This window comes from Lepidochelys kempii, chromosome 2 (assembly GCF_965140265.1).
Source record: "Lepidochelys kempii isolate rLepKem1 chromosome 2, rLepKem1.hap2, whole genome shotgun sequence".
Lineage (NCBI taxonomy): Eukaryota > Metazoa > Chordata > Testudines > Cheloniidae > Lepidochelys > Lepidochelys kempii.
The window spans coordinates 224,605,495-224,629,599 of NC_133257.1; the positions used below are offsets into that span (position 1 = coordinate 224,605,495).

General features: G+C 40.1%; 1 protein-coding gene and 1 long non-coding RNA gene across 3 annotated transcripts in view; one reads left to right on the forward strand and one right to left on the reverse strand.

The window, feature by feature from the left end:
• Positions 1–2,763, reverse strand: part of LOC140907628 (uncharacterized) — a 47,036-nt gene extending 44,273 nt beyond the window's left edge. Inside the window, exon 1 of the long non-coding RNA XR_012157555.1 lies at positions 2,281–2,763. This is a non-coding gene — a long non-coding RNA (uncharacterized lncRNA). The remainder of the gene's footprint in view (positions 1–2,280) is intronic.
• The window catches only part of LOC140907627 (1-aminocyclopropane-1-carboxylate synthase-like protein 1), a 35,499-nt gene continuing 12,634 nt past the window's right edge, over positions 1,241–24,105 (forward strand). The window contains exons 1-10 of one of the 2 annotated variants that reach the window (XM_073333968.1): positions 1,241–2,593; positions 4,266–4,325; positions 6,848–6,918; positions 8,647–8,716; positions 9,959–10,025; positions 11,511–11,608; positions 12,882–12,959; positions 16,694–16,794; positions 20,187–20,273; positions 21,567–21,612. In XM_073333968.1, the coding sequence (XP_073190069.1) occupies positions 2,447–2,593; positions 4,266–4,325; positions 6,848–6,918; positions 8,647–8,716; positions 9,959–10,025; positions 11,511–11,608; positions 12,882–12,959; positions 16,694–16,794; positions 20,187–20,273; positions 21,567–21,612 (825 nt within the window). In that variant the 5' untranslated portion in view covers positions 1,241–2,446. The remainder of the gene's footprint in view (positions 2,594–4,265; positions 4,326–6,847; positions 6,919–8,646; positions 8,717–9,958; positions 10,026–11,510; positions 11,609–12,881; positions 12,960–16,693; positions 16,795–20,186; positions 20,274–21,566; positions 21,613–24,105) is intronic. The other variant, XM_073333967.1, reaches the window with a different exon arrangement.

A 24,105-nucleotide genomic window follows, 5' to 3' on the forward strand; every position in this document is an offset into this window, starting at 1 on the left:
TCTCTGAGTTGTGAAGAATATGTATTAAGGTAATAACAACGAACAAGAATGCACTTTTATGTATCAGAGGCGTAGTTGTGTTTGTTTTTGTGGATACAGACTATGAGGAGTCTGGTGGCACCTTAAAGACTGTGAAAGTAGAATGAATTATACTGAAATTATAATTCATTAAAGAAATGCTACTTGAAGGGTTTGTTGAAATATAGTTGTCAGGAAGAGAAATATTAAGGAGTGTGAGACAATGGGTCCTCAAACTAATTAACTTAGAGCTCCTACTGAGCTAGGAGATTGGTAAACGTTAGTATGCAAATAAGATATGTATGTATATTTGTCAGTTTCTCTTTCTTTTGTCTCTTATGTTAAATTGGCTTTGGCTTAGCTGTATAAATAAGTTATCTTGAACCTCAGAAAGGGGCTCACATCTGGGTGCATTAGCAAAGCGCTTTGCTAATAAATAGAGTGATCTGACAAATTATGTGAGTCCTGAATCTGACTTTGACAAGACTAACAGATTTATTTGGGCATAAGCTTTTGTGGGTAAAAAACCCACTTCTTCACCTACTCCGTGCATCTCAAGAAGTGGGTTTTTTACCCACAAAAGCTTATGCCCAAATAAATCCGTTAGTCTGAAGAAGTGGGTTTTTTACCCACAGAAGCTTATGCCTGGATAAATCTGTTAGTCTTTAAGGTGCCACTTTTATATAGAAATCCATGATTAAACCAAATCTTCCTGACTAGTGATTCAAATCATGATTTAAATCAATTTGATTTAAATCAAATCCACCGTGCCTACCCCCCAAATTAATTCTGGAAAAGCAGCAGTTAAAATAGCTTAATAAATAAACCTGTACCTGTTTTCTAGTATATGGGGCTCAGCAGATATGAAGGTAAAATCTCTGTATTGACAAGTGACGCTCCACCTTTTAAGCCACTCATCTGTTCTGGAGGTACAGAGCACTTTTTCTAAGACCAGTAATAAGGATGATACTCAAGCCAAGGTCAAAGTATTAATTAAAAAAAAAGAACATTATGTTGTGGTCTATCTGAATCCTAGGGTTTTCTTCTCCATGTCAAAAATACCATTGTCTCAGCCCTATATTAGGTAAGATGCAGTCAGAACAGTCTGCTCTGCACTTAATATTTGAATTGTGCATTGGTTATGTAAAGCATACTAACTAACTCAGGCATGGTCTACCCTAAAAAGTTAAGATGATCTAGCTTCTTCACTCAGGGGTGTAAAAAATCCAGTCTGGAATAATGCAGCTAGCCTACATGACCCCCCACTGTAGCAGGTCTAGAATTCTTCCCTGGACCTAGCTACTCCCTCTTCAGAGGTGGATTACCTATGCCCATGGGAGAACCGATCCCCTTCAGATAGATCTACACTGAACCCCTAAAGTGGCACAGCTGCCGTTTTGAGTTCAGACACCCTAATTCTCACAGCACCTGGCTGAAATAAGTATTACAGTACTCCCATTTTGCAGAAGACAAAAGCAAAACAGATATTGTGACTTAGAATATCAGGGTTGGAAAGGAGGTCATCTAGTCATTTTGCTCAAAGGGGAGCCAATCCCCAATTTTTGCCCCAGATCCCTAAATGCCCCCCCCCAAGGATTGAGCTCACAACCCTAAGTTTAGCAGGCCAATGCTCAAACCACTGAGCTATCCCTCCCACCTATTTTGATTTTGCAAAAACTTTATCAAAACAGTGCACTTATTCCAAATGTGTGAATGAAAAAAGATTTCGTTATTTCCATACAAGTTTGGGTATAGACGAGCCCTTAGGGCAGGCAGCTCTGTCCTTCCTGTTTGTTGCATTAGCTCTGAAATGAGAATCTCTGGGAGGCGGGGCGAACGTCTCCCCAGCTGCACTGTAAGGCGGAAAGCACATTTCCTGTCCCTGTGAAATACTTATAATGCTGCGAAGTTCATTTAAAAGGCAATTCCAACGCCTGTATTTAATCTCCTAACATACCAGCTCAGAACCAACCCCCTGCGTTTTGCCCCAGCACCATCTGGGCTTGACGCACGTACGGGACCACCTCAGGACGCGGCCATCTGGGTGGGCCCGCCGGAGGAGAGGGACTGTGCCAGGGGGTCTGCGGCCTTCCGTGTCCCGACGGCGCGGGAGAGGCTCGGGGACAGGCCCTGGCACCCGGCGATGCTCAGCGTCTCCCCAGCTAGCCCAGGGCCGGGCCGCGGGAGGGCCCTAGGGGGCTCTGGCCTGCAGCTTCCGGAAAGCCGAAGTCAGGGCGGGAGACTGCGAGGGGCGGTCCTCACCTCAGGGCACCCTGGGCCGGGCGCTGTGAGGACTGGGGGCGGCTCCAGCTGACGGGGCGGGGCGGCTTGTCCCTCTCAGCATCCCGGCCTGAAAGGCGCCGCCTTCCCGCCGCCTCTGTCCCTTCTTCCTTTGTCTGGACGCCGGCAGGGCCGCTGTGGGCGCAGGATGAGCAGCGGCAGCGCAGGCGGCGATGGTCGGGCAGCGGCTCTCTCCGCCCGGGGCTCCCGCATCGCCAGCGGCGCCCGGGGCCTGCTGGACAAAGGCTTCGACTTGTACATCGCGGACCCCTTCGACCGGGACCGCAACCCGCGGGTGAGGGGAGCCGGCCGGGCACAGCCCCGCTTCCGGCGGGGGGGGACTGAGGAGTCCCGCAGGTTTGGGGGCGTCCGTCCCTCCGAGCGGGGAGAGGGCGAAGGGGCCCGCGACACGGGGATGGGCGCTGCGGAAGAGCGTTCCCTCCCTGGAGCCGGTGCCGGCAGACGGCAGGGGTCGTTAGGCGGTGGCTGGGGAAGCAGGCAGGGGGCCAGCCATCCATGGGAGCTGCTGACAGGGCCCCCGTCGCCCCGATATCAGAGCCCCGCACAGGGTTGTATGCCCCCGCCCCCCCGTGAGGCTGCAGTTCCCTTACCCCCCTTGCCCACACCGGGAAGCGAGGCTCCCCGGCTATGTTCACACCGCGGCGGGGGCGGGGGGGAGAGGGAGTGACTTGCCCAAGGAGCAGGGCATTGAACACAGGGCACCAGAGTCCCAGGTGGGCAGCCTAAGCGCTGGAGCCTCCTTCCCGGCCACCTGTGGTGGTTGAGCGGGGCCGGGGAGGTCGGGGCTTAATCTGTGCCAGGCTGCGCCCTGGACCCGCTAGGGTTGGTAGTTCATAGCCCCGGCACCTCGGGGCTTGCCACGTCCGTTCTGAAAGGGAAAAAATAATATTTGAGCCCTGGCACCTGTTTCGTTACAAATTAAGCGCTGTGTGTAGGGTTCCTCGCGATTCCTAAAGCCGGGCTGTAAAACGGCCCCCTGTGAACGGGGCTGCTGCCGGGTGACTAGGAGTAGAGACGCAAGGCGGGAGGGAGGGGGAGAGCGAGACGCATTGTTGTTGCTGTTCGCTGTGGATGGTGCGGCTGAGCCAGTCTGGGCACGGTGGTTCAAACTGGTTTGTGCCAGTAATACTATGATGACGTTATTCGCTGCCCCGAAATCACCCTAACAAGGAGGTGCTGCTGCTGCTCCTGCCTTTCCCTCTGCTCCCTCTCTGTTTGCCTCGTGTCAGAAGAACATGAGCGTGTCTGCTGCACCGTTGCATAATGAGACCACTTCCCTGCCCCAGCAACCAATGTTATGTATTGTTTGGTGTTATATTCCGACAGGATTAGGAATAATCAGTGTTCTATATTGTGAGAGCATTCATTTGCTAGCGCACAGATGGATGCCAGCAAACAATTCCAGCTCCTTTGATTCCATTTCCAGAGGCTAGTGGTTTTTCTGATACAAACAAGGTTTCTTGTTGTCCAGAGCAGAGTGAATTGTGTCAGGCTATTGGCACAGTTGTCAGCCGCAAACAATCAAAAACAGAATGTTAACTTAAAAATCATGAGAGCTTAAAAAATAAAATGTAGGGTTCTCTTTATTTGCTTCCTAGTTTTTGAGCCTTTATGAGTAACATTTTCAAGCTTTTCTCCACAACTAGGAGAACTAGAAACTTAGTTTAATTTTAAATGAAACTGAGATTCTCACATAATCACCTGGCTTCAGGAGTTGAGGCTTTAAGAAAAGCACCAAATATCCCAAGGCTTATGATAAAATAGCCTGTCACAGTTATTCTCAACTCTGGCAATCTTTCATACTGGACTCTGGCTAACAGGTTTGGGCCACTGAGTTGGAGATATGGTAGTAAATGTTTCAGGCCCTTCCTATAAAGACAAAGGGAATCCAAACTGGATTATTTTTAGATAACCTCAGTTGTTTAATACCTGTCATTTTCTTTCAGGGCATTTTGAATTTGGGAACAAGCGAGAACAAACTTTGCTATGATTTAATACAGGAAAGAGTAAGTGGATATGAATAATTTGGAATTATGGATTTTGACCTATAGAATGGTATTGCAGCTGTCAGTTGAATTTTAATAATGGTGTGGTGTTTTACAGATGAATAATTTAGAACAGAATAAATAATGCCTTTAATTATCTCTAGCTAATCGATAGCATTATGATAAACAACTTAATATTTGTATAGTCAGATACACTTAGCAAAGTAATATAACAATGAAAAGTGTGGCTCTGGCTGAGGGCCAAAACCATTTTCTTTTAAATTTGCCTAAGCAACATCATTCAGATTTTTAAAAAATGTTTAATCCAAAGTGTTCATTTATGTTTAGATAGAAATAATTTAAAGTACTCTTCTCATTTAATCCAAAAAAAAAATTGTTTGGAGATTATTTTTTTTTATGAGAGAAATTACTGAGTACTCTATCATGTGGTTTGATTCTCTCCTGGGGGAGCCAAAACTCTTACCTAGAATGGAAAGCATTCTTTATGTTGGAATTATGTATTGATTTTAAGCAAAACTATTTTTAAAAAGTAAGTAATTTTCTGTATACCAGTCCAGATTTCAGGCTGCAGTGCTGCATAAAGGCAATTTTTATTATCTGAAAAATGATAAAATAAAAATGGCACCTTTTTAAGTGAGAAAGTAACTTTTAAAAAAAAGTTTGTTAGCCTTGCTTAGCTAGCACAGCTATGGAAAAATAAACTAGATTTTATTTTGGGTCACACAGCAGCAAAATTAATTTTCAATTGTAGTGCCAGCTTGTGCTTTCATTTAGACTTGTTCATCCATACTAAAAGTCACTGAAATTGCACGGATGCAATTTGTTCTGCAGAATCTTTATTACTGATGTCAGTGCTTGATTTGTAGATCTCAAGGTGTGTTGGCAGGCCTGACCATTTGGGAGAGGAAATATTTTTTTAATAACATGAAATCTGTGCAAATTTTAGCTATACGTAGTTGACCCAGTAAATATGGAACTGCACATTGTCTTTATTAGTCACTTTTCAGACTAGATTCACATTTTAAAATACAAAAATCTAACCCAGTTGCTTCGGCTATTTCTTAACTGTACCAGGTAAAATTATTGTCTCCTTCCCAACCAACTGAGAAGCTAAGTTATGCACCATAGGCGCCGACTTCCCCTTTAGCTCGGGGGTGCTTGACTCCACCCAGACCCCGCCCCCACTCCATCCCTTCCCTCAAGTCCCCGCCCACCACAACTCTTCCCACTCTGCTCCCATCCCGCTCTTCCCCACCTCCTCCCCCAAGCGCACCCCCTCCCTGCTCCTCCTCCTCTCTCCCGAAGGTTCCTACGCACTGCGAAACAGCTGTTCGCAGCAGGTGGGAGATACTGGGAGAAAGGGGGAGATGTTGGTCAGCAGGGCAGGCAGGAGGCGCTGATAGGGAGGGGGAGTAGCTGGTCTGCAGGGCCACCAGCAGGCGGGAGGCGCTGGGAGGAAGTGGGGAGCTTGGCTGCCGGTGTGTGCTGCTGAACAGCACCTGCTAATTTTTCTGTGTGGGAGCTCCAGCCTTGGAGCACCCACGGAGTCGACACCTATGGGGGCGCCCCTCCCCCAGCCCCAACTCAGCCCCAAACCTGTCGCAGCTTGGGGAGGGGCGGCCTGAAGCAAGTCCCGGCCTGGATTGGCTGGGGGTGGGGCGCCTATCACATGGCCCCAGCCCAGGTGCTGCAGAGGGAAGAGAGAGCTGGGTGGAGTCCTCTCTCCCCGCCTTAGCCCCGGAGCACCCTCCTGCACTCCAAACCCCTCATTCCTGGCCCCACCCCAGAGCCCGCACCCCCAGCCAGAACCCTCACCCTATTTGCCCCAAACCCTCTCCCTCAGCCCTGAGTCCCTCATCCCCAACCCACCCCAGAGCCCGCACCCCCAGCTGGATCCCTCATACCCCTCACCCCAACCCTATGCCCCAGCCCTGAGCACCCTCCCACACTCCAAACCCCTCTGCCCCACCCCCACCCCATGAATTTTGTTATGTGCACCAATATGAAAGTGATGTGTCACACATCACCTCCATATTGGTGCACATAACAAAATTCATTCTGCACATGTGTGGGAAAAATTAGAGGGAACACTGCTGAGAAGGTAATTAAACACAATTGACCTTTCATTTTTAAAATAATGCTGCACCTCCTGTAAATATTAAAAGAAAATGGTGGAGATTTTGGTGTGAATTCAAACAGTAATTATAGAATCTCTGAGATTAGTACTAGTATATTTTCACGCAGCAATGTGTTGGATTTAACCAGGACAGAACAATCCATAAATAACTTTTTGCTGATCTGAAGAAACTGCTGATGAGCATCTTACAAATAAAGAGATGGAAGTTTAAACTGGGAAGATGGATGTAACTCTGGAATATTAAGATTTTCCATCTCCCCATTGTTACAGAATGGTATTATGTAACTACATAGATTGTCATGTGGTTCAGTAGAACACAAACTCATAGGTAAGAATACGTTTTTCTACAGTATGTTTACGTCTTTCTGTTTTTTTATGTTAACAGCTCACAAGACCTGACATGAACTATCTGGAACCTCAACTTTTGCAATATTCTGATACACAGGGCATTGAAAGGTATGAAGTCATTAAAATATTGTCTCTTTTTCAAAATTTGGTGTGGTTTCATTTAATCTACAAACCCAGGGGTTTATACCCAGTTTAATATTAGCTGCTTGCTCTGAAGATGTTTTTCTGTTTTCTGTTGGTTTTCACGAGTTACTTTCCTGTTTTTTTTCCAGCTCCTCTGACCTTTACCCTACCGCCTCTCCCCCAAAAAAGCATGACACCTTGCATATAGGCAGGGGAGAATGCTGTGGAGGTCCTTTCACAGCTAGTAGCAGTAATTCTCACAGGCAAACTCTGGCAGTGAACAGTTAAGCTATAACTCTGTGTTCTTCAGAGACAGAATCAGGGTGAATGCTGATCCTGTAAATATCAATGGGAATTTTGCCATTGACTTAGGTGGGGTCCGCCTGAGAATATAATCTTGATTTACTCAGATTTCACTGATTTTTGTTGCACCAGTTCTTGGGTTCCTTCCAAAAACAGGTCCCAACAGTGGAGTGGGTGCAAAGATGCATCTGTTTTTTCTAGTTACTTTTTCATACAGTTATCATAGTTCTGGGGTGGCCAAACATACTGACCCTCCAAGCCACATACAATAATCTTCAAAAGTTCAAGAGCCCAGTGTGCCTGCTTGGGGTTCAGGGCTTCAGCCCTGCAGCAAGGTGATGGGGCTAGGGCTTTCTGCCCTGTAGGGAGGGAGGTCTTGGTGTTTCAGCCCTATGGCAGGCACCCCCCTCCTGCTGAAGCCCCTAGCACCAGCATGTATGCCCCATGGGGCTGAAGCCCTGAACCACTGCAGGGCTGAAGCCCCGAGACCAGCAGTTCTCAACCTGTGACCACATGCAGCCCAATTAGCACAGAGCTGCAGCCCAGATGTGTGCTATAAGAATTCAAAATTTGCTGCTCTGGTCTGGCAGGGGGCGGGGCTGGCTGAGGGTGCGAGAGCGTAAGGCAGCCTGCAGGAGCGCTTCTGCCAGCAGGGGGCTGGCGAGTACTGCAGGGGGCGGGAGAGTGGGTGTCTGGACAGGTTGTGTGTGGGGGGGGGGGAATTCTCGGCAGTGAGGGAGTGAGGTGCTGGAAACTAGGGGTTTGTGGGAATGCTGCAGCACCCCCAGGTTTTAGGTGGGACTCTGCTCTTGGCCCGGTTCCTCTGGTCCTGGTTGCTAGCTTGTGCCCAGTGCTCCACTCCTAGCTGCCTGGCCCCATGCCCATGGCTCAACTCCTGGCCCCGCTCTGTGGAGGGGTCTCTGGGTAGGCAAGGGGGTGCTGGGCATAGGGAACATAGGGGGCATAGGGGCATATGCTGGGCATAGTTTTTTGCGGCGGGAAGAAGGGTGCTTAAGATGAACTTTAACTGTAAAAGAGCCACATGAGGCTCATGAGCCACAGTTTGGCTTCCCCTGTCATAATTGATCCACATTTATTAAAATTCTGCACCAGACAGTTTTAGTGGGAAAGAGCCTATCCAAAGCAATCTAGGCTGTGGAAGCTACAGTTGCTGGTTGTCCTTCACACCAGCCTGTTTGTTTTGGCCTACTGCATGTCTCCACCTCAAGTCCTGTAACAAGCCAGACATCTTCAGAGACTGAACTTAGTGGAACCAAAATTTGTCCATCTTTCATGAGAGTAAAAGTGTATCATGCATTTGTCCTATTCTAGATAAAGCCTATTTTATGTATTTTGATCTTTTTGTAAGAAGAATTATGTAATGCAAAGTGTTTTAATTTTGCATTTCAGCTTCAGAGAAGAAATTGCCAAATTTCTCACTGAGTATGCCAAAGCTCCAAAAGCACTGAATCCAGAGCATGTAAGAAATGAGTGCTTCATCTCTGCATCTTGCTTTTTTTAGCTATAGATATTTTCTGTACAGATTTGCTTATCTTTTAGAAGGTATTATAAAAGCATTTCCAGGAGTCTTATCAAATTTAAAATGTTCTGGATTGCAAACAACACGTGAAACTAGTTACAAACCCACTTAGTATGAAGAACTTATGCTGTTGTTCTTTGACCCTTAACTGATCTTAAATCCATGAAGTTCTAGGGCCCACTTGCTCCAGATTTATGTTGTAGGGAGGAGCTATACCCATGAGGAGGAAAACTGCAGGTTGGGTTCTGAAAGGGTTAGGGAGTTATGGCTGTATTCTTCCCACCCCCTTTACTGCCATGGAAAAACTGTGTGTGTGGAGACTATGAATTGGGTAGGAGGGAAGCAATTATGTCTCCCCAAATCATTTGCATAGGTTCCAAATTTAGAGTAATAGCTTGTGTACTTATGTATAACAAAATGAGCACTCAAATTCTTCCAGCGGTTATTGTGTAAAACTCTCATTGACTTCAGCTGGGAGCAGCATATGCACAGTAACAAGATATGGCTGCTAAAAGCTTCATTTACTTCTGGGCTCTGATATTGTAAGCAACAATATATCAAGACTTTTCTATCCACCTCTGGATAGTAGGTGTGTAGCACTCTTGAGGCCTCTCAGTTAATCTGCCTCCAGCTGCTGGGAGCTAGAAGGAGCTTTCTATATCTTCACCTCTTTCTTTCTTTCTCACACACACCACCATTGAGCCTCTGGACTGTTGGAAAGGAGGCATTATTGCAGGACTGCACATTTTGGGAAAAACTTTCAAACAGATAGTGGTTATAAATCTTTCCACTAAACCCAACTTTAGGTCTCAGTGTTGCCGCTCGTGTGTGATGTGCATGCAGGTTCAATTTAGAAGGCTGTTGACTTTTTTTAAACCAATAGTGCAAACCATCTTTTTTTTTTTTTTTAGTTTATTTTCAAAATATTACAAATTGTGAAGCTGGGGTTTACAATGAAATGCATTAAAAAACCTTAACTGTAGAAGCATGACCAGCTTGGATATTATATAAAACACTCTAGTTTGCAAGATCACAATCTTGCTTTACAATAATGGTTGCTTTTTAATAAAGTTCTTATCAAATCCAATTCTTGCATATTCTTTAGTTTTCTAAGTATTACATTCTAACCAGCCACAAAGGTGTTGGTAATTCTGTTGATATAATGTTGTTTACTTGTTTCAGATAGTTGTTATGAGTGGCTGTTGTGCTGTCTTTGCTACCCTTTCAACTGTGTTATGTGATCCTGGAGGTAAGCTTAAAAATAAATGTTCTTAATCTGAAAGCATTATATATACAAAAAAAAATGAAATTCACCTGTAGTTTAATGAATGTATGTCATCCACAGTGACAGTAACCTAGCTATTTATTGTATTTATATTAAAAGGGATAAAAGACACCTATCCAAGGCTCTAGGTGCCCTGACGTATGAATTACAAAAATCCCAGCAGCATTAAAATAATAATTCCAATAGAAATCCAACTAGCCACCTACAGAGATTCGTTTTCACCGCTTCATTATTACAGAAAGCATATCCTTAGTCCTCTCCAAAATCCCTGTCAAAGATCTCTTTCAGCGTGCCTGGAAGGTCACCAAATCTGGGCAGTTTTGGATAATGGGAGGGAGTGAATTCCAGAGTCTCAGTGCCCTCACAGTGAACACCATGCCAGCCTCCTCCTCTCTATTATAGTGAGAGCACCCCCTCAGGCACCTATAAGATGTAAACTTTGGGGACAAGCACTGTTGCTGAATGTTCTGAAAACGTATGGAAATGTAAGTTTTCAGTGTTAAAAGCAATGGTAGTATACAGATTAATCAAAATGGCAAGCGTTACTTCTAGACTTTGTTTACATGAACCACAGAAAATATTGACTGCAAATGATAAATATAGATATAAATTAAATAAGGATATGAATAGGCTACCCTGGAAATACTGCAGTACGTAGGAATAAGTAGGATGCAAGGAAAAGAAGATTTACTTATTTCATTGCAGCACCTAAATGAGGATGGGGAGAAGGAGGAGGGAATGCAAATCTTGGAGTCAAGCCAGTGGCCATGTGTATGTTTCAAACTACTGGTTGTAAAGTTCTGAATGTAGAACATCATGACAGAAATAAAAGCTTAAATAATAAGGGAGTTGCATGGAAGTAGCTACCTTAAAAGATGGAAAAGAAAGAACATCCATTTGAAAAGGAAGTGACTGTATTGTATCTGACAATATACAACTATTGTGCTTGGATACCACAGTGAATGGTGCAGTATAAAAACCTATATACTGTATAAAAGATCAAATGGGCATTATAACATGGGGGGATGCTGGCAGCTGAGTATAATACAGAAAAAGTAATTAAGATTTACAGCATTTACCTGAAGAAAAGATGGCAACAGTTGACCATTAACAAAATGATAATTTAAGAACACTCTAGTCATATGCCAGTTTTGATATTAAAGAAACACCCAGTGGGTCAGGTCACCTTCAACTCATGCTTCATAAATGATTGTCAAAATAGAAATTGAACTAAAAATGCAACGAAAAAAACAGAAAGTGACTCGGCAAATGGAATGAATTGCTTTATGCTGGGTATCAGTAGCCATTCACTTTAGTGTGCAAAGTAGATGGTGAGAGTAGATTGGATATATATCTCTTGGAAACAACAGAGTCAGTCTGTTAATGTATAGTGAAGTAATTGATAATGAGAATGTTTAATGTTACCTCTTATTTGCATTTTTGGTTTAGATGGGTACCTTATTCCTACTCCATATTATGGTGGAATAAATTCAAAAACCTGGCTGTATGGTGGAATACAACCTGTCCATGTGCCTTTGTTTAGTGAGGTAAAACTTCAGTTTATTAAAGACTGTATTATATGTGAGCACAAAAATGTATGTTAAAGAATTTGATTGACAGTTTCACACGGAGCATCAAAGCAACAAAAGACCACAGATTAAAGCAGGCATTGAAACTGAATTAGCCTCTCATCCTTTGATGTTTGGAGTGTTGTTATAGCCATGTTGGTCCAGGATATTCAAAAGACAAGATGCGTGAGGTCTTATCTTTTATATAACCAGCTTGTGTTGGTAAAAGAGACAAACTTTTGAGCTTACATATAGCTGTTCTTCAGTTCTGGGCTCTGTGTAAACTCAAAAGTTTGTCTCTTTCACCAGCAGAAACTGGTTCAATAAAACATATGACCTCACCCACCTAGTCTCTCATCTGTAGAGGAAGACTGTCTTGTTCAGGTTGCAGCATATTGGTTGGATGGCGTGATCAACTTTATACTTCAACTGTCTATACAGTACCTGCTCTGTTTACATGCAGAATAAGTTTTGCAGAACTGGCTGTTCACCTTTCACAAGTGTTAAATTCATTGTGTAAATGTTTATTTTCTCTAGCCCTGGAATATGTATTTCTCTCTCGAGTTGTACATTTTGGTTCACTGTGGGAAGGCGAGAGCAGTCTGGGATAAAGATAACATTTAAAAACAAAATTATTGATGTGTGGACAGGATTATTCTTGGGTTATGAATTTGGAGATGGACCTTGGTTTTGTTCCAGTAGCTTGTTTTTCCTCCTTCCTACTTGCACCATTGTTTTTGAAAACTTGCTTTGTATATGCTATTCAGCAGTCACACTTAGGGTATGTCTATGCTGCAATTAGACAATCACAGTTGGCCCGCAGCTCACATGGCAGGACTGTTCAATTGCGGTGTGGAGGTTCATGGTCAGGTTGCAGTCTGAGCTCTGGGACCCTTCTACCTCACAGGGTTCTAGAATCCAGGCTGCAGCCCAAGTCTGAATGTCTATACTGCAGTTAGACAGCCCCTTAGTCTGAGCCCCGCAAGCCTGAATCAGCTGGCATGGGCAAAGCAGGGGCTTTTAATTGGAGTGTAGACATATCCTTAGAAGGTAAGGGGAGCAATAGTAACTATAGTCAGATATTGCTTTCTTCCAGAAATCACTTCTGCAAATACATATCAGATACATCCCTCTCCTCTTTAAAGCTCCCTTCCATTTAGACTGGATTATTTTAGAAACTTTAACTACTATTGTATTTGCATTATTTGGAAATGATTCCTTAACTGTTTTTTGTCGGTTTTGTCTTGCACAGGTGACTGATGAAGAAAGTCACCCTTTTCAATTAACAGTTGAAAAATTAGAGGCTGCCCTACAGAGAGCTAAAGAACAGGTAGGAATGGTATTAACTGATCTCCAGCTGTCTGTGTTTTCCCTAAGTACAATGTAAATAACTCAGTTTCGCTCAACATTGGAATGTTATTTTATCTGGCTTAAAACCCAACTGCTTAAAAGTATTACAGGCATGCGCACAACTCTGGCAACAAAAAAGACTTACATTTCCCATATAAACCAGACAATGTGATAATGTATTGAGTCTGCATCATACTACTTTGTACAGAATGAATCTTAAAATGTATGTTTTTGTAGACTTAGTTTTTCATTCACTGGGCTTTCAGAAGTTTGGAGTGTAGTAAAGGCAACACATTCAGGTCTTTAAGAAGAGTAAAAGCATTACTTGAGTGGTCTGTTCAATTAAAAAAAAAAAAAGTCTTGTCAGATTCTGAAGGGAGTCCTGTCAAGTTCCACCTAGCCAAGAGGATTGGGGACCATGAAACATGGCCTTGGTAATGGGGGATGCAAAGCCTGGAAAAACAAGAGAACACTCCTTGTAGAAAGTTATTTTTCAAGGATTTTCAAGTATTTCAAAAATACTACCTTAGTTTTCTGTTGAAGTTATATTAAATTGCCTTATTCTAAGCATTCTTGCTTGAATGACTTCAACATGGTTGCACAGTTTGTCTTGTACTCTGGGTTTCTGTCATCCTATTCTCTTTCATGTGTTTATTTTGTGATAGTCTATTACATTTTGCTGTTGCTTGTCACATAGTTTGGGCCAAAATACAACATACCTTTTAAAATTATCTGGTAGGGAATATACTTTAAATTCTAAATATCTGTAATTATTTAAATCCACACATTCATAGAAAAAACATGAAGGCATTATTTATATTGAACCTGTTTGCGGTGTTTTGCTCAATCATTCAGAAGAGGGAACACATAATAACTAGAAAACTTGTTACCAGAGCTGTGGCGGTAGCATTGATAATACTGGTTTCATAAGAAGAAAGTAAACTAAGTAGAGTTACTGTTCGGTGTTTTCTAATTAACACAGGGTGAAAAGTAACGTTTGATTAAAAGGTAAAAGACATAGTTGCAGTAGGGAAGAAAATGTTTAAGTTTCGAAGAGAGTGTTGCAAACAACAGTAAAGCCTACAAATAAAATTGCAAAACGTTTGTATCTCTTTATAGTAAATGTGTTACAAACATAGTTATAGAGTTAAACAACCTACTGAAAGTTACTAGCTTGACTTCTATATACATGAAACATTTATTTCATCATTTTCAGCACCTATCTCAAGCTGTGGGCATGTTACAGTTTAAAATAGATTATTATTATTTTTTTTAAAAATTTGTAGTAAATTTAAACACAGTCTCTGTTAATATTTTTGACTATCTGCTTCCTATAGTCATTTGCATCAGTGACCGGTGAAGTCTCTGTCCTCACAAGACTTATTTGCCACAGTTAACTTTCTCTGTATGAAGTGGCCACTGGTAAAAGCATTTTTGGCCATACAGAGACGTACACTTCCACTTTATTTGCTGTCCAATTTAGGTTGTAGGAAGAGCAGTTCCAACTATAGCTGGGGCTGGGATTCAGCACATAGGTGCAGTCGTACCAGATCCTAACAAAGACACGTTAGCTAACATCCCTGTGTTAGCTGTTATCCACAGGTTTTGCTATATTAATACAGTCACCTATCAGTGTTTCTGTTGGTATCATAATGCAAGCAGATTAAGCAAGACTAAGGGACCACAAGGTGGATTTAAGAGGCTCTGTCACTTAACAGTAACGTTCCAACATGTATATGTATCTGTGTATTAGACGTACCTTGGGTTTTGTCTCAAATAAAATTTCAATATTTTAAGAAACTCTTAAGTAATCCGTATTGTTGTTCTAGTACATGAAATTGTCTCTCTCTTTAACAAAAATTGCAGTACTGGAAATATTCAGTTTAACGATCTGATTGACTAAATATCAAGGGCTTTGTAGTAGCTTGAATGCAATTTTATGCAACATCTGCTAATTAATCTTGTGTTACAATTTTGTAAAGTCTTGAATTTTACATTAACTACCCTTCCAATTATAACACTTCAGTGTACTATCCATAATTCCCTCCTCCCCATACACCGAAATAGCTGTAAAAATCAGGACTTGAATAGGACACTGCTTTTTGTGTGGAAGGGTACTTAAAGTGCACTGGAATCATATATTTTGCAGGGAGAAAGTTTAGTTGTTAATATTTTATGACAAGTATCTTTCCCTTTAGGTAGTAAAGATTGTAGGATTTGGCCCAAACTTAGCCGAAAAGTCCCATAAAATCAATGGAAAATTGTTAATGTTGTATCTTAAAGGCAATTTTGCTCTTGCATGTTCAATTTTTATTTGGAAGCTTTATATTTAATGAACTTTAACTTTTAGAGACCTGTATAATTCAATCCTTATAAAATTGAAGCTGTTTTCAAGAATAATATTACAAATAACTGCTTTGGGACAATTATTACTGGAAGGTTCCAAAATAGATTTATTTCTCATTCAGTTAATGCTCATAACTCCTATTAATGTTAATGTAAATTACATATATCAAGGGGAGAATAGATTTCAATGTTCTCTCACAACCAAAAATGCATTTTCCTCTTTGTTTTTTGTCTCACGTGTGATAGAAGTTCCTTGGATTTTTGCCCTTAAAAATAACTGCCCTCCTTTGAAGTCTAGAGCGGGGTGAGAAAAATCCTCAGCAGAACCAGTTCACTAAAAACTAGATGGGGTAAACTCAAAATAGAAGTGTGGCCTAATTCCAGATTTATCCTGTACATCAATTAGTGGATGACAATTCCTCCTATTGACGTACTGTTTGAATATAACGGTTTATATTTCTTGCTATAATCATTGTAGTAATTGGCTAAGTGTGCAATATAAAACTTTTTGTTAGATAGAGAATATGTTAAATGTGTGTGCTAATTAGTATATATTGCATTAGTATTCAATGGATGAGTTTTTCCTGAGTGTCCCACTACATACTGTATAAAAATATAATATAAAAAAAAGCATTAAATTGTGTGTTCCTACTTGCGTATCTTGTGTGGGATTCTTTTCTCTACACAGTATTTACAGCCTTTTATAATTGGAGGGGAGAAAACTCTCTAAACTCTTTAGAGTTCTATTTCAAATGTACTTTCCTCCATGATTGAGCAAGACAGTTGGTTATAAGTAATTATTTACTTCAGTGTTTGTTTTAACTTTTCTAAATTCCTTTTAGGACATCAAGAAACTTAAATTTCATACTTCTACTGCCTTAGATGCTCTTAATTTTTTAAGGCAATAAGTGAAAAAATTTTACTCAAAAACTGGTTGTGAGATATGAAGGTCCAAATTCTGCTCTGTTATGTCCGTCTGTATCCTTAGTAACACCGCTGAACTCTATGGAACGATTCTAGAAGTGTAAATGAGAGCAGAATTTGGTCCATACTGCATTATAACCCTGCCTGTTGGTATTCATATTTTTATGGAACTAGGGCTAGTTCGATTTACATTTGCCAGTAAATTATTTGATATATTTCTTTGATGCTGTTAACTGAAAAGGTTGGGTAAACTAGAGAACAAGTTGCGTAGCCGGAAGTTCTTGTGTTTTAGTGGCTTATTATTAAAGAAGGATCATATGTGCTCATGTGCAACCAAGTAATTATTAATAACTTTTTATTGAAGGGGTAGCAGCTTTATAGCCTCGCTAGTCATTTGTTTGACGTCATGTTGGCGTCTCCGACTATCAGTTTTTCTTTTTTCAGGGCATCCGAGTCAGAGCATTAATCCTGATCAACCCTCACAATCCATTAGGGGACATTTACCCAGCACAGTTACTGAAAGAATGTCTAGAGTTTGCGCACAGGTTTGAGTCCTAGCGCTATTTGTTTGGGATTTAATTTCCATGATGCAATATGCTAGTTATAAAAGTCACCTTTGGTAATCTTATTTTGTTCCATTGGGCATTGACCTGTGGGAGGGGTGGTTCCTTGTAGAGTTTATTATCCCATAACTATCCTTTCTATGCAGCCTTTCTGGGGAAATTTATAAGTGAAATTACTTAAAGTGGGACCCAAGATGCTATTTCTGAATGAATAGCCCTATGCTGAGAGTTAGCTCTTTGTGCAACTAAACAAAAAGCTTTCTTGTATGCGTAGCATTGTTTCTGTGTTTAATGCATGTGTCAAAAAAATGAAAATTGGTAATTATCAAAGTCTTTAGGAGCAAGAGTGTATAATACAGATAGAACTTTCATTTGAAAAATTACCAAAATAATAACGTTATAAAATTGGCATTGTGAAAAAGGCATCTAATTGGCTAGGGAAGGTTCCAGGTATCAAGGTATCCTTCATATTGAGCTAGTTTAAGATTTATAAGTCAATTTACTCTTCCTCAGAGAAGGAAGACCCCAAAAAAGAAAGCTTCTTCTATTTTGCTTTTATTCTTCCTCTGGCTCAGAGTTCATATTCCAGGATCTAACAATTTCCTGAAGCCTGGATGGGGGAGCATTTTCCACGTTTAGCCTTTGCAATTTTGTACACATTCAAATTCAGTGAAATATCATTGGAAGTTTTGCCAAATAAGGACTGAAAAATGTGTCCTTATGCTTTTAGGTTTTCAGAGCAGCAGCAAATTTCTGATGATCTAAAATATAACAGGTTGGTATGCATTGATCAGCGCATACCAAAAATATCCTGTTTGTGAAATTATTTTTACTTTTGAAGCAAATTAACATAAAACTGTATAACTTCTGATGATCTAGTTTTCTTTCCGTGGAAATAATTGTGACAGTTAGAGTTATCAGAACTCTTATAAATTGTCAAAGCTGAATACTGCAAATTAGGGCTGTCAAAGAATTAAAAAAATGAATCGCTATTAATCGCATGACTAAAAAAATAAATCACACGATTAATTGCACTGGTAAACAATAATATAATACCATTTATTTAAATATTCTGGGATGTTTTCTACATTTTCAAATATATTGATTTCAATTACAACACAGAATACAAAGTGTACAGTGCTCACTTTATACTTATTTTTTTATTATAAATATTTGCACTGTAAAAAACAAAAGAAATAGAATTTTTCAATTCACCTAATACAAGTACTGTAGTGCAATCTCTTTATCATGAAAGTTGAACTTACAAATTTAGAATTATATACCAAAAAAAACTGCATTCAAAAATGAAACAATGTAAAACTTTAGAGCCTACAAGTCCACTCAGTCCTATTTCTTGTTCAGGCAATCAGTCAGACAAACAAGTACGTTTACATTTGCAGGAGATAGTGCTGCCCGCTTCTTGTACACAATGTTACCTGAAAGTGAGAATAGGTATTCTCATGGCACTATTGTAGCCGGCGTCATGAGATAATTACATGCCAGATGAGCTAAAGATTCATGAGTCCCTTCATGCTTCAGCCACCATTCCAGAGGACACGCGTCCATGCTGATGTCGGGTTCTGCTCGATAACAATCCAAAGCAGTGTGGACCAGCGCATGTTCATTTTCATAATCTGAGTCAGGTGCCACCATCAGAAGGTTAATTTTCTTTTTTGGTGGTTCGGGTTCTGTAGTTTCCGCATCGGAGAGTTACTCTTTTTAAGACTTCTGAAAGCATGCTCCACACCTCCTCCCATTCAGATTTTGGATGGCACTTCAGATTCTTAAACCTTGGGTCAAGTGCTATAGCTATCTTTAGAAATCTCACATTGGTACCTTCTTTGCGTTTTGTGAAATCTGCAGTAAAAGTGTTTTTAAATTAACAACATATGCTGAGTCATCATCCGAGACTACTATAACATGAAATTATGGCAGAATGTGGGTAAAACAGAGCCAGAGACATACAATTCTCCCCCAAGGAGTTCAGTCAGAAATTTAATTAACGTATTATTTTTTTAATGAGCATCATCAGCATGAAAGCATGTCCTGTGGAATGGTGGTCGACGCATGAAGGGGCACATGAATGTTTAGCATATCTGGCACATAAATACCTTACAATGCCAGCTACAAAAGTCCCATGCAAACGCCTGTTCTCACTTTCTGGTGACATTGTAAATAAGAAGTGGGCAGCATTATCTCCCGTAAATGTAAACAAACTTGTTTGTCTTAGCAATTGGCTCAATGAAAAGTAGAACTGAGTGGACTTGTAGGCTCTAAATTTTGCATTGTTTTGTTTTTGAGTGCAGTTATGTAACAACAAAAATCTACATTTGTAGATTACACTTTTAAGATAAAGAGATTGCACTACAGTACTTGTATGCAAATATTTGTAATCAATTAATATTCTTTTAATATAATGTGAGCAATGTACACTTTGTATTCTGTGTTGTAATTGAAGTCAATATATTTGAAAATGTAGAAAAACATCCAACAATATTTAATAAATTTCAATTGGTATTCTATTGTTTAACAATGCAGTTAAAACTACGATTAATCACGATTAATTTTTTGAGTCAATCACGGGAGTTAACTGCGATTAAGCGACAGTCCTACTGCAAATGTATTTTTTTGCATCAGGACCCACAGACTTCAGGATGCAGCAGTCTTCTAAAGTCAGTAGTAAAACAGCATTTTGGAGGGGAAAAAAAGACAGCCTTAAATTTTCAAACAGAATAATTTTGTATTCTGAAATTGAATTTTCTTTTTTAAATTATAAAAATAAAGGGTTCTGTTACACTGGAATACCTGCACTGCTTGGGTGTTTAAAGGCATCCTGCCGTTGATTCTATATTTCTGAATATACCCAAAGCATGCTGGTATCCAGTGTAATCACACAACTTGCTGTGTATTTGTGGCTTTAACTTTGGGACTATAAAAGGGAATATATATTAAATAAAACTCGCCATGCACTTATCTAACAGAATTGCACTCAGATTCATGTCTTGTTGCAATAAGTTCTGCATGGTAAACTACAATATGTTGCTGCATTTTGTGTTTGTTTTTAAATAATTGGTTGTGGGGAACTATATGTCTTGCAGAGACATTCTTAGCACTCAGTAGAATTTTATTTTAGACATACTTTTGCACCTAGTTCTGCTAGGAAGAACAGATTTATATAAAAATGGATGTTGGTAAAATATAAGTGCTTAAACTGAACCTTGTAATCTTAACTAAGAATTGATATTTTGAATAAAACTTCTCTGGGGTGAGTATAATTATAAATAGGAAATAATTGTGGTAATTTATACATAGAAATTTGTTAAACTTTGACTTTTAAATACTTCTCTAACATATTTATTTATTTTTATACATAGATATCAATTACATGTAATAATAGATGAAATATATATGCTGTCTGTGTACGATGATACCACCTTCACCAGTGTTCTTAGCTTAGATTGGTAAGTGTTGTAGCTTTCTACTATTATAATGCCAAATAGAATGTGTGCCATCTGTTCAGATTTCTGGGTGGTTAGTCTTTATATCTCCACCTTTGTAACTGAAACTGGTTAATGCATAGTGCCTTATTTTGGGTGCGTACAAGATTGTTTGCTTGCTTGTAACTAGTGCAGAAGCATCAACATGCTTACCAGGAGTGGGGAGAGGAGTTTGTATTCCTAGTTGCTTCATTTTGTCCAGTGGCTCCTGTTGCCACACAGACTGCACTTAGGGTTTTCATTATAATGTTTATAGCCCTTAATGGACTCTTTCTATATAAGATGTCAGAAGTCCTTCAAGTTATCTACTCTATCCTCTCTCCATCTGGAATCAGATATTTTGGAGCTTTTGGGTTTCCTGGGGCATGTGAGGAAGAACATATCCCCACTAAAACACATAGGCATTTTGGCAACTTATAAATTTTGTTTTCACAAAATAGAGAGTGTTCATTTTTAACTCTGTATTTAAGCACTTATTGAAATGCACCTCATACAGTCGTAATTATCCAGGTAAATCCAAATGTGCCTACCACAGCAAGCATCTGGCTGTTCTCCTATAATCCGTAAGAAAAATTGGATAAGGGCCAAATTTTCAAATACAGAATGAAGTCTCTGGTAAAAAATTTTTTTTTAAAAAGAGGCTTTTTTCTCTGCAAATTCATCCCAACATTATACAGCTAAAGGATACAAAATCAGCTCACCCTGTAGCAAGCCAGGACTACTAACCAAGGTATGCACTGAGCTGTGGATCTAGTGTTCTGCTCTGCATTCTTCTTCCTTTATGAGGCTGTGGCTCAATGGAGCCACATTGTGTGAAGACATGCCCTAAATAGGTCCCTTTGTCCACTTCCATGATTTCATATGCAGAGTCATCATGGAGTTCAGAACACTATGAAGTGCAGGAGGTATAGAGAGCCCTCTTGTGGAGTTTGAGCCATTTACAGAAACACTCCATTTTGCTATTTGGACTCTAAATGAATAGAATATCTTTAACAGATTCCTGTGTCTCAGCCTCTGTCATTTATTTTTTATTAATACCTCAGTATTTATGTAGCTGCAGGATATCAATATTCTGCAATAATGATCTGTTACTAATTAGAGTCTTGAAAGCTATGAAGAAAGTGATGTTACTCTATAAATGGTTATATTCTTTCTACAAAGAGCTGTTGTAATATTGAAAATCACTTTTATTGTATTTAGTCTGAAGGAAGTTGTAATTACATCTGTAAATTTTGTTTTGTTTTGCTCCTTCTCCAGTTTACCAGATCCAGAACGGACACATTTTATGTGGGGCTTTAGCAAGGTAGGTCTAGAATGTTGAGTATATCTGAGTTTAGTTTTGAATATTTCTCTCCAAAATACCTTAGAATATCACTATCGTTTTTTAAAGGAATTGCTTATTGCAAATTTGAAGCATTAGGACACAGTTTTGCGAGTTTACAGTGTCAAAATAATGGAAAGTCTTTTCAGTGCTTGTGAAGAGCAGCACAAGCACTTTGTAAACATTTTGCTTGTAGGAGAAATTGTAGAAAATTAGTATTGTAGAGCACTTCGGGGAAATTATATTTAACTTCTGTGCCAAAGGTGTGCAGTCTACTGGTGGTGTCTTTCATCTGTGGTTTCCCGCCTCCTCTGTCTTCTAAAACAGAAACAAAGCTGTATTTGGGTCACTAACAACAGCATAGTTTAGTAGACAAAGTATGGGACTGTGGGACAGGAACACTTGAGTTATATTCCTTATTCTGTCACTGATCTGCTGGTTAACCTTGGTGAAGCTACTTTATCTCTCTGTCTTAGGTCTTTTCCATAGGTGCTGGAACTTGGGGTGTTGCTGTACCCCCTGGCTTGAAGTGGTTTCCATCATATAAAGATTTACAGTTTGATTCAATGGCTCTCAGCACCCCCACTATACAAATTGTTCCAGCACCTCTGGTCTTTTCCATCTCTAAAATGACGATAATAATTATGTACATGAATATTATCAATTGGTCAACTAGTTAGTGTGTATACAGTGTTTTGAAAATATAAAGTAGTAGTAGTGTTTAAAAATCCTATATAATTTTGTACATTTCAGGGCTATATGGGCTTATTACATTGGGATAGAGTTAGCTAACATGGACAGATAGACATAGTTTGCCGTCATGGCTGGAAGTGCCCAATGTACTCTGCATCTTTTAACAACAGGCCCTTCATTTCTTTAAAATGTAGGTGTACTAATAAAGCTACTGAGCCAGTTCCATAAGAATGCTAGAAAATGTGTGTGATGATTAAATACCACATCACCAAATACCAATTAAATAACAAAATTTCAAGACAAAAAGGCTTTACTCTTCCATCCTACTTCATTTTTGAAGGAAGGATGCACTGTTCAAATATTAATTTGTGGTACTTTTGATAGGTGTAAAATATATAGCATTAAAAAAACTTACATTTATAGAACTCTGACTTCTTGTTTAAACTTGCAAAAATCAGGAAATGTCAACATCACAGTTGTACACGCAACTTTAACTCTGCCCCCTTAGGACTGCATTCATGGTAGTCTTTAGTTACCTGAACACACATTATTTGTCAGATACAATATAACATCATTCAGTATTTTTTCTAGAACCTCAAACCAGTGTTCTTCTAAAATAATTGGGATCTGAGCCTCTGGATTTGACTATAACTGCAGATATTTAAGGCATGCAAAATTTATTTAATATTGCAAAAATCCCATAAACTATGTGTTTCGTCACTATGGCATTATCTGATGCAAATGTAAGTGACTGTAAAACAAAAATTTCAAGAATAAAGGGCACAATCAATTCATATAATGAACTCCGTAGCCCAGCAGTTACTCAGTTTTTTCATTGATTGAGCAGCAGAGATGCACAGTTCTGTGGGAAACATTACCACAGGGTGGTCTGATAGTAGAATGAGCTATCAGCTTCTGAGTCGCTTCACGCTCTCAATGGCAGACGAGAATTTATTTGGAGTTTTGTTGCAGGAGGTGTGTGTGTCTGGTTGGTTATTGGATTTTTTGTTTTTGTTTTTTGTCTTGTTCAGTAAGACAGCCATTTCCCTAAATGTATTAGCTCACAACAGTGTCATTTGCAGTCTTGCTTATGTATATTTGCACTGGGCTTGTGTGTATTTTAATGTGACTAGTGCCATGAAATTGTCAACTGAAATTCCTTGAGCTTGATCCTGCATTCTCTACACAGGTAAAACTTCTATTGATTTCAGTAGGAGCTTTGCCTAAGAAGGAACTCTAGGGCTAGAATCATAAACTGAAAAAATAATTACATAGCACTTTTTCCATCAGTACTTAACAAAGGTCGGTAAATATAATTATCCCCATCTTTCAGGTGGAGAATCTGAGATACAGGGAGGTTAAGTGAGTTGCTCAAGGTCATATCACATTAGTGACGGAGCTAGGAATAGAACCTAGGTCTTTGTGGCCTGTCCACTGAACCATGTGGCTTCCCAATTAGGTATGCAACAAGTTTACATAAATATAGTATATCCTGTTAGCTACACAATTTTGGAAGTATTCATTAAGGCAGGAACTGCTGTTAGCAAGATCACCCACACCTATTTCCAGGACTGGCATTTCAAACTAATTTCTCCTCTGTACTTATCTAGTTGTCCTATATAATGTAATTCTAGGACACTTATCTCTATAGTAAGCATCTCCTGTGTGCATCAGAATGAGAAATGTTCCCCCTTCCTTTTAACACACGTATTATCCCCTGAGATAAAAGGAGCGAAACTGTCAGTGTGGTCCAACTACAGTCTTTAAGTATAGATGCAGAGT